Here is a 10,247-nt window from a genome sequence, read left to right on the forward strand (position 1 = left end):
GGCCAAGTTAGCTGTGGAGCTACAGCCGCTGATAACAAAACTTGGGTTCTAATTTTTGGGCCAGCCTCTCAACTATGTATCAGGTGACCAAGAAGTTGGTTCAGAGAAGTCTGATCAATGTTTTTCAAAGTTTGCTCAGCACCAGATGGAATCAACTACCTGGAGCCTTGATTCTGAGCATCCAGCGAGAGGCCTGGGAATCTGCTATTTCACCAAGCCCCTCAGGAGATGTGATCTGCACTCAATTTTGAGAGCCCTGGCTGTGGGCACCTATTCCTGACTGCTGTGGAGAAGCTGAGACTGTCTTGGTTTTACACCCCTGTTCACATTCTCCCTGCTTGAGGGGGTGAGAGTACTATGTCTCCCTATTGTTAACCATAATGGGAGTTCACTGAGCCTGGTACTGGGTTTGTGAATACAATGTCCTCATTAGACTGCCTGGTATTTCCATTTTGTGTGGAGGTTTCTGCCTGCTGGGGTCCTAACATCCCATCAGAAACTGCAGAAGCAGCAGACATCACAGATGGCTCTGCCTTTGGACCCTACTCTGTAGCCCTGGATCCTGGATTCTCGGCCCAGCTCTGTACCTCTGTACCAAATGATAAGGGATGATGGGGAATCCTCTTAGGTCAATAATCTCTCAAGGCTGAAGGGGGCTCAAGTGATTTCCCAAGTGCTGTGCTTGAATGCTTCCAGGGATAGGAAATTCACTACTTACAAGTAAGCTCTTCTCTCAGTGGATCTGCTACCTGACGCCTGAACAAGACACCAGAGTTATGCTAGTTCACCTGCTCAGCTCCTGTGGACACATCCATTTCAATTCTTTCCAACATCTTTTGGAAACAGAGGTGTCACTGCTCTGGTTAAAATCCTTCAGAGGCTCCCCATTCCTCTTAGGAACTAGACCACAGTCCCTACCATGGCCAGCTATTTTTGCTGATCTTTGCTGCCTCATCTCCTTCACTGTCCCCCACTGTAGAACCCTGTCACACAGATCTTGGCTTGTTCTTACCAGGCCAGACTGGGTCTTACCATGGCCTATGTCTCTTTACGTGGTTAACTCCTGTTCATCTCTCTGCTCTCCTATATCACTTCCTGGATACTCACGTCTGGATCAGGTCCCTTGCTTATTCATGCTCCTAACACTCTGGGCCTTCTTATGAACATCTGCCAACGTTGAATATTTTCACTCAAGCAATTATTTCACTCACGTTTGCCTCCCCCAGCAGACAGCAAAGTTCATTAAAGCAGGGCTTTGAGTTTGCTTTCTTGCATCCCCAGCATCTAGCAAAAGGCCTGGCAGGTATTCAATTGGCTGGCTGGCTGGCTCCGGGAAGGTGGGCCACAACCTGAATGGGTGTCGAGACCTTTGGGAATTAATCAAAGACCCTAAGTAGCTACACATAAAAGCCCTCAGAACTGAGCGCATCCATCTGAGGGCTGGGTGCCAAGGAAAGCCCCAGGGCAAGGACACAGCACAGCTGTGGCTGGTACCGAGCTGCCGAATGGGAGAGGGGCACTCCGTCTCTGTGCTTGGGGCCTCCATTTCCCTACCGGTTCCCCGCGGGTCGACTGAGAACGGCCCCTGCGACTCCTGGGTGGACGCACGCCAGGCGCCTGGGACTGCGGAGGTCTGAGGGGCCGGGGCCGGGGCCGGGGCCGGTGAGGCCGCCGCTCCCGGCGAGGGCGCTCCAGGCCGGTCGTCCCTAGCAGTCGCGCGCCGCTAGGGCCGCTCTAGCCGCCGGGAAGTGGCGCGGTGCGAGTCGGGAAGGCGGCGGGCGGGTGCGGCCCTCGGCGGCGGAGGGCGCCATGGTCGGTGGCGAGGCGGCTGCCGCGGTGGCGGAGCTGGTTTCGGGGGTGCGGCAGGCGGCTGACTTCGCGGAGCAGTTCCGCTCCTACTCGGAGAGCGAGAAGCAATGGAAGGCTCGCATGGAATTCATCCTGCGCCACTTGCCCGACTACCGCGACCCGCCAGATGGCGGTGGCCGCCTGGACCAGCTGCTGTCCCTCTCCATGGTGTGGGCCAACCACCTCTTCCTGGGTTGCAGGTGCGGACCCCTGCGGGCTGGCTGACCCTGTCCCCTGCCTTCAGACTTGCAGCCCTCCCCTCGGGCTGAGCCCCCCCTGCCAGTGCTGACCCCGCCCCCAACCTCCTGGCGCTCTAACCTGTGGCTGTTGACCACGTTAGTCCGCCCTTTTGGAAAGGTATTTAACCTCTGAGCCTCAGTTTTCTCATTTGGAAAGTGAGTTGTGATGACTGCAATGTTAAAGACTAAAAAAAAGCACCTAGCACAGGCTGCTATCTAGCAAGAGCTCAACCTTTGGTGGGCTCTAAAATGCCATTGTTATGTGTATTATTACTATTAATTTAAACTATCATCTTTGCCAAGTACTTTTTTAAGTGCCTTGGCTCCTTCCACCCACGTGGCAAACGTGCAGAGACAGAAACTGAGGTCTCCAATTTACATGTGAAGTAGCTGAGAGAGGGCCGGATGGTTTTTGACAGGATTAGTGGATTTTACCAATCATGGCAGGATGTAATTTGTGGCCTTTGGCTTTTTCTCCCCACTCTCCCCTCTGTTGGACCTTTAGGAAGAGCCAGCCATTGCCTCTCTGCCTTTACAGATATAAAAGTAACAGATGCCTTCAAGAGACTGCTTTTGAAGTACCTGTACCCGCTCATTGAAGAAGGTGTCAAATCTTGAAGCTCCACATCCTTTTATTTTAGCGTCCTGAAATTGTTAGGATAATAAGAGGACTCGGCTTAGTCCTGCTTTCTGTGCACCTTATGGATGTCTGACTCTGGTCACATGGCCCCTCCAACCCCTAGCCACTTGGTTTTGCTTTTAGATGTTGGGGCTTATTAGAACAGGATTTGAAGAAGCAGTGCCAAAGGCTTTTTCTCTATTTTCTAGGTGCCCTGGGAAATCCTGGGTAATGGGTTCCAAGATTAGGTAAATGTCAGAAAATTGGACAAATGAACAAATAATGATTACATTAGACCAGAATTCCATGTGTTTAAAAAATAAAATTTGGTCCTCATAGTGTATCCATGCATATGTACTGCCAGATGTATAGTGCATCTATTTTCGTAAATCCTTTTTTGGTTTGGAAGTCTTGAAAAGACTGCTCTATTGGCATTCCTAGAGCCACTTCTGAGTCCACAAGCTGGAAGAACTGTTTCCAAATTTACTGTTGAACATGTGTCCCTTTCCTGTAGTATCACATCAGAGCTCTAAGAGTCGAGTTCACAGTCCAGCTACTTGCAATTTCTTATTAGTCCACAGTGACAAGTAATTCCTCCAGGGTTTTTATCTTACTACTTTTTATTGTGCAGTTACAACAAAGACCTTTTAGACAAAGTGATGGAAATGGCTGATGGGATTGAAGTGGAAGACCTGCCACAGTTTACTACCAGAAGTGAATTAATGAAAAAGGTAAACAGGATTTCTCAGTGCATTTGAAATGGTATAGAGTTAATGGACCCTGCCTTTATGATGATATATGTTAGAGTATATTGTTTTCTGAATGTTCTTGTTTACTCCTCGAGGATTTAAGCCCTTTCATTAAAAAATTTTAAAAATTTGTTACTGAAGTATAATTGACTTACAATATCCTATTTGTTTCAGGTGTACATCATAATGTGTTGTTTTTTTTTTTTTTTTAAATTTTTTTTCAACGTTTTTTATTTATTTTTGGGACAGAGAGAAACAGAGCATGAACGGGGGAGGGGCAGAGAGAGAGGGAGACACAGAATCGGAAACAGGCTCCAGGCTCCGAGCCATCAGCCCAGAGCCCGACGCGGGGCTTGAACTCACGGACCGCGAGATCGTGACCTGGCTGAAGTCGGACGCTTAACCGACTGCGCCACCCAGGCGCCCTTGTTTTTTTACATTATAAAATAATCTCCATGAGAAGTCTAGTTACCATCTATCACCACACAAAGCTTTTATAGTATTAATGACTGTATTCTCTGTGCTGTACATCACATCCTCATGACTTATTCATTTTATAAGTGGAAGTTTGTACTTCTTAATCCCTTTCACTTCAGTACCCACCTGCCATCTGGTAACCATCAGTTTGTTTCCTATGTCTGCGAATCTTTTTGTTTTATTTGTTCATTTTTTTTAGATTCCACATATAAGTAAAATCATTTGTCAGCATTTGTCTTCATCTGTCTGACTTATTTCACTTGGCAGAATAACTTCTAGGTTCACCTATGTTGTTGCAAATGTCAAGATCTTTTTTTATGGCTGAGTAGTATTCCATTTCTCTCTCTCTCACACACACACACACACACACACACACATACATATATAGCATGTAATCTTTATCCCTTCATTTATCCATGGACACTTATGTGCCTTTTCACTTTTATTTCTCTGTAATTGGTATAAACCTTTTCACAGCTAGATAACTAAATTACACATTTTTGGTGGAGTAATACATCAACTCAACCTCTAAACTTTTTTATTTTTTAAAACATTTTATCTTGGGGCGCCTGGGTGGCTCAGTTGGTTAAGTGTCCGACTTCGACTCAGGTCACGATCTCGCGGTCCGTGAGTTTGAGCCCTGTGTCGGGCTCTGTGCTGACAGCTCAGAGCCTGGAGCCTATTTCACATTCTGTGTCTCCCTCTCTCTCTGACCCTCCCCTGTTCATGCTCTGTCTCTCTCTGTCTCAAAAATAAATAAACGTTAAAAAAAAAAAAACAAAAAAAACAAAAACATTTTATCTTTAGGTAATCTCTACACCCAACATGGGGCTGGAACTCACAACTCTGAGACAGGAGTCACATGCACCACTGACTGAGCCAGCCAGGCACTCCTCCAAACTTCCTTTATGAACATTGTTTTGAGCTTTTTGCTTACTTTTTAAGAAAATGTTGGCTAGAGTGCTACTTTTTTACACTTATTGAAAAAATCTTTTTGGTAACATTTTTACCCCAGTGGGTGAGAGTCTAACCAGACTTGTTTGGCCCTTCTGACTTGCTGACGGGAATGTAGATGGAATAATGCTCACATATAGGTGTTCCCTGTTCTGTAGGGCTTAGTCTGATTTGAAGTTGTACACTTTATATGGTGAGCTGTTGCCTGTGGAGCCTTGTATCTGGGTCCTGGTGCTGGGGCCCTGGAGAGTGGCAGAAAGCAGCTCAGATGATGGGGCTGGGCATCCCGGTTGCTTTTCAAAATCCCCCCCAAACATGCTTTTTCTCATTTCCCTTGGCCTTTTTAGGCAGTAGAATTAATTGCTTCCTCTCCCAAAGTTTGTTTCCTTGGCACTTTACTCAGGCCTCTTTTAGAGGATTGTAAGCTTCTCAAGGGGAGAGATGGTGCCTAAAGTTTTAGTCCTTCTGTCTCTAAAACCTAGTATAGGCTTACCCTAGAGCAGCTCAGAAAAAGCTTACAAAATTGACCAAACCGATAGAGTGAAAGACTCATGCCCCCTGTTTTAGTCCTATCCTCAGAAACATAGGTAAGCTCTTGCCTTGCCCCAGTTGGGTCTTGTTTTGGGAGGCAGAGCATATAAAGAGGTTCCCTTCTATGTGGGTATCAAGGAACTAATCAAAACTTCAGCTTCCCAGAAAGTACTTCAGCCTCAAACATCATACCCCATTCAGATAGTTTTGCTAAAAAAAAAAATATATATATAAATATAAATATAAATATAAATATAAATAAATAAATAAATATATATATATATATATATATATTCTTTTTTAATCTGAAGTTGGAAGTCAGGAATTGGAAGTTTTTGACTTTTTGGATCGTCTTCTGTAATACTTTAAAAAAAATCTCTAGTCAGTGCTTCAATGTCCCATAGTGGTGAGGTTCCTGGAGCTCAGTCACGGAGCAGCTAGATAGTTGCTGGCTACTTGAGTGCACCCCATGGGGAGGCGTAGGCAGGAGGAGTAGGATGAGCTTTTACTTCCTAACTGCTTGTGGCAGATTCTTTCCTTGCTTTTTGCTTCCAAGAGGTATTGTGCCCTCCCTAAAGACTTTTCACATCAGTTTTCTGTTACACTTCTCTGTCTTGTATGTAACTATACAATAGTGTAGTAGTGTAGTTAGTATACAATAGTGTACATAGTCTTTCCAGTCATGCTGGACTATGAGAGATCAGAACCATTCATGGAAGAGCACCTGGGTGGCTGAGTCAGTTAAGCATCTGACTTCGGCTTGGGTCATGATCTCATGGTTCATGGGTTTGAGCCCCACCCATATCAGGCTCTGCGCTAACAGTGTGGAGCTTGCTTGGGATTCTCTCTCTCTCCCTCTCTCTGCCCCTCCCCAACTTGCACTTTTTCTCTCTCAAAATAAATAAATAAACTTTAAAAAGACCAAAAAACAAAACAAAAAAGTACCCTTCGTGGTGTTTGGGTTGCAGATCAGGAGAGACTAAGGAGGTTTTGTAATTGATTGGTATGACCATAGACTGGTGTGCAGAAATTTGTGTGTGTGTGTTGTGCCAGGGTGTCTCTCGAAGCTGTTAATATTGTAAAGGGGTCTTGAACCTCAAAAATGTAGGGATCCTCTGCCCTGTGATATTCATTTTTGACAGTGTTATTTCATAGTGTCAACATCCAGAGAAGAGTCCTCAGGCATGAACCCAGTATCCCTGAAAGCAGCTCTGCCCGCAGACTAATTATTTTCATGTTGTCACCTGGAAGAGGCCTGCGGGGAGCCTATACTTCTAGAGTGTTTTTAAGAATATGTGTGTCTCAGCTTCCTTCAAATAAAATGTCAGTTGGTTAGGCATCTGACTCTTGATTTTAGCTCAGGTCATGATCTCAGAGTTCGTGAAATGGAGCCCCATGTCAGGCTCCACGCTGACAGCACAGAGTCTGCTTGAGATTCTCTCCCCCTCTCCCCTGCTCATGCTTTCTCTCAAAATAAATAAATAAACTTAAAAAAAAAAAAAAGGACTCTTGTAGATACTTCGATCCTAAGAAGTCTTCTGATGTGTGTGCTATGACAGACTCGTGTGGTGTTGAAGGATATCCCGGAGAGGCTCCTGGAAAGTGTTGTGGGGACTTCGCCGTTCTTTTGTCTCTTGCCTGAGGTGTTTGCATGTGATAGAGGCTAGCAAACATTAAACAATAATGCCAGCCCAGAGACCGAAAAAGCTTGATATTGAGCCATGTACTGAAAATGTCTGTTGTAGTTCTGCCCAGAATAGATCTTAAGCTCTGAAATTAGAATTTAGGTGGGTTTTGAAGCTGGCTAGCAAAAAGAAATGAATCAACTGGAATTGTTGGTATCTTGAGACTGGACAGTGAAGATAATTTAGGACATAATCTCTTTAAGATTTAAAAATATTTTGTAGTTATTCTGCACTTTTGAAGCAAATACATCTCTGTAGTCTATCCAGCTCTTAACTATTTTGGTCCCAGAGAAGAAATGAGCATTGGTATATCAAATAGATGGAGGGTATGATTTTTCTTTTGACTCAAATACAAATATATTGAGCACACAATCTGTTATTTAACAGCCATCCCTGGCCACTTACTAGCAGCCTTTGTGGTTGACCAGCTTTATCCATTAGTGAGCAATACTTAACAAAGAGCAGCAGCTCACTCAGGAAAGGTGTTATTACTCTGACTGTCAGAGTTAATATTTCCAGACCATGGTCTTAAGAAGAAAGAGGAGTGATTAACTAGGAAGCTGTCATTATTGGCTCATAGAATTTGTCAACTGAATTTCTTGGCCCATTTTTCCTGAGAACATTTTTATCCAAGAAGGAACATGGCAGTATAGAAAGTGACTGTATATGAAATGTGAAAGAGAAAGTAGGAAAACAAGAGTGCTTGCATTTCAAGAAGTTCTTTCTGTGCATTGTGTCTAGTCTTGGCAAGCTCTAAGGTAATGGAACAGCCACTCCCTTGGTGAAAGGAGATGTGATTTTAAGGCAGCAGTTAATTGTGAGCGTTAAAACAAATGCAGGGGCACCTGAGTGGCTCAGTTGGTGAAGTGTCTAACTCTTGATTTCAGCTCAGGTCTTGATCTCCTAGCTCGTGAGTTTGAGTCCCATGTCGGGCTCTGTGTGGACAGTGCAGAGCCCGCTTGGGATTCTCTGTCTTGCTCTCTCTGCCTCTCCTGCACTCTCATTTGCACCTCTCCCTCTCTCAAAAATAAACATTAAAAAAAAAAAATCTTTAAAAAATAATAATGTAAAACAAATGCAGCTTGTCAGATTAGTGGAGTTACATTTCCCCCTTTATCCACCAGAAATAGAAAAAGCAAGAAAAGCTTTATCTGACGCCACAGGTCAGTGTGTCGCCTGGTTGGTGCCCAGGATGAGAGAATCATGTGCTAACACCTTATGTCAAAGACCGTATTTGCAGCAGCCAAAGCTGTGGCAAGCTTGTGCTGCTATCGTCTTGGTCTGTCCTTTTGGAAATTTGAAAGATATCTTAGGGGGTTTTCTTTTCCTTCAGACTAAAGATGGTTTCTTTAAGTGATGTTGTATTCTTCTAACAGGAGGAAGACTTCTTATATTTTGCTTTTCCCAAGGAATTTTGCTTTTTCATTGCTCAGAAAGACTGAAGTGACAGTCTTAGCTAGGAAATAGGTCATACCTTGAAAACTCTGATTACTGAAAAGACTCTCAGATTGATTCACTCACATTGCTGAATGTTAAGGAAATCCGAATACAAGGTGACAGCCAAAATGGTTTCTTCACACCCAGCTTAAAAGTTGTCTAAAGCCAAGTTTAAATTTATCAAAGGTGCTAGAGAGCACCCAGAAAGAATATATTTGCTTCATTTTGCCACTATTTGAAGACATGCATTTACAGTTTTTAATAGTGCGAAATCCAGAAATACATAAATAACCTTCACATCTCCTAACTATCCTGAGTCAATGTGAAATCTTGTGAATTACTACCTGGATTCAACTGATTTTAATTTAGAACAGTGTTTGTGTGATTCTGCTTTTAGAACCCTTCACTGCAGAGCATGCCATGAAAAAAGTTATATTTCAAGTATTTCTCATCACTTTTCATTGTGACATTTATAGATCATGAGTGACAAGAGAAAAAATTAGGCTCTAGGTTCCAAATGGATGGTTATGTTCATTGTTTTGTTGAGTTTTCTATATGTAGTAAAATAATTTCTGAGTGTACTTTCCACGTAGGTAGTACATAGTGTATCACTGCTGTATTTTAATTTATGGATTTGATTGGCTGGACTACATAGTTCAATAACCTGTTCTTTTTTTTTCCCCCAGCATCAAAGCTAAGGCAGAAGATTCATCACATTTTCAACATCAGCTTAGGAAGGAGGCTGGGATGAATGTGACATTGACCACGGCAGCTCTCTTAAGATTCCTGGTATTTCAACCTGTAGGAAATCAAGAGGCAGTTGGAATGACAGATAGTCTTGTCTAGATTGGAGTTTTAAAAGGTCTCATTCTTCCAGTAGCTATCATTCTAAAAGTGTGCATGGATATTTGTGGATTTATAAATCATGCCTTTTTTTTATTCTTACTTTTTGAATGTCAAACTTTTTGTTAAAAAATCCCTATTTTTTTTATGTTGATGTAATAATTGTAGGTAATGAATTTTACAATTTGGATTTTTCAACAATGTATCTTCAAGTCTGATTCTGTTTTATGGTGTTCCCTCCCACCCCACCCCCCCGCCCCCACTGAGGCAGACCAGCCTTTATTTCCTTATTTCTGTCTGAAGTTTATGCCATCTTTATGGCCATTGCTACACACACTTATCTTTTTTTAAGAGATGAGTGAGAATCAAATCGTAGGCCTCAAGTACCTGCCAACTCATGGGAAGAGGCAACTTCTGAAAGGGCATCTGGCCTTTAAAACTGATACCAGATGCCACAGCTTGGTCCAGGCAGCCAGTTGATTTATAGATTCTCTAGAAGGTCTCCTAGGCTGCTGAATAAAACCCACATTCTCTTTTTCTGGAGGGACCCTGAGGGTTTTGGTCTTGTATATTTGTGGATTGCCTTGCACATATCCCCTGAAGAAATACTTTAGTGCAATGTTGTTTTGCTCTGAAGTTCTCATATTAATTTCCCTCTTTTATTTAATATTATCTGCTCTTTATCCCCTCCCTCTTCCATTTTATTTATAATTTTATTTATGACTTATTTTTAAGTAACCTCTCCACCCAACATGGGGCTTGAACTTAGAACCCCAAGATGAAAGTTTGCATGCTCTACCAACTGAGCCAGACAGGTGCCCTCTCTTTCTTATTTAATACCCACAATTAAGTACTTACCTCCAGG

General features: G+C 43.3%; 2 protein-coding genes across 2 annotated transcripts in view; one reads left to right on the forward strand and one right to left on the reverse strand.

Annotated features, from left to right (window-relative positions):
• The window catches only part of JADE2 (jade family PHD finger 2), a 134,242-nt gene extending 132,593 nt beyond the window's left edge, over positions 1-1,649 (reverse strand). The window contains exon 1 of the mRNA XM_019421972.2: positions 1,555-1,649. The gene's annotated coding sequence lies outside the window, so the exon portion shown is untranslated. The remainder of the gene's footprint in view (positions 1-1,554) is intronic.
• Positions 1,650-1,752: 103 nt separating this feature from the next.
• CDKN2AIPNL (CDKN2A interacting protein N-terminal like) lies at positions 1,753-9,929 on the forward strand. The gene is made up of 3 exons (XM_019421983.2): positions 1,753-2,048; positions 3,338-3,437; positions 9,226-9,929. Exons 1-3 carry the CDS (start codon positions 1,810-1,812, stop codon positions 9,235-9,237), a joined length of 351 nt encoding a protein of 116 aa, XP_019277528.1. The 5' UTR covers positions 1,753-1,809; the 3' UTR covers positions 9,238-9,929.
• The last annotated feature ends 318 nt before the right edge of the window (positions 9,930-10,247 follow it).

The sequence above is a fragment of the Panthera pardus genome, unplaced genomic scaffold, assembly GCF_024362965.1.
Source record: "Panthera pardus isolate Hobbes unplaced genomic scaffold, ASM2436296v1 HiC_scaffold_2, whole genome shotgun sequence".
NCBI lineage: Eukaryota > Metazoa > Chordata > Mammalia > Carnivora > Felidae > Panthera > Panthera pardus.

Coding starts and splice junctions, on each gene's coding strand:
- CDKN2AIPNL (XM_019421983.2), top strand. CDS start 1,810: ATGGTCGGTGGCGAGGCGGCTGCCGCGGTGGCGGAGCTGGTTTCGGGG. Junction 2,049..3,337: donor CACCTCTTCCTGGGTTGCAG/GTGCGGACCCCT, acceptor TTTATTGTGCAG/TTACAACAAAGACCTTTTAG.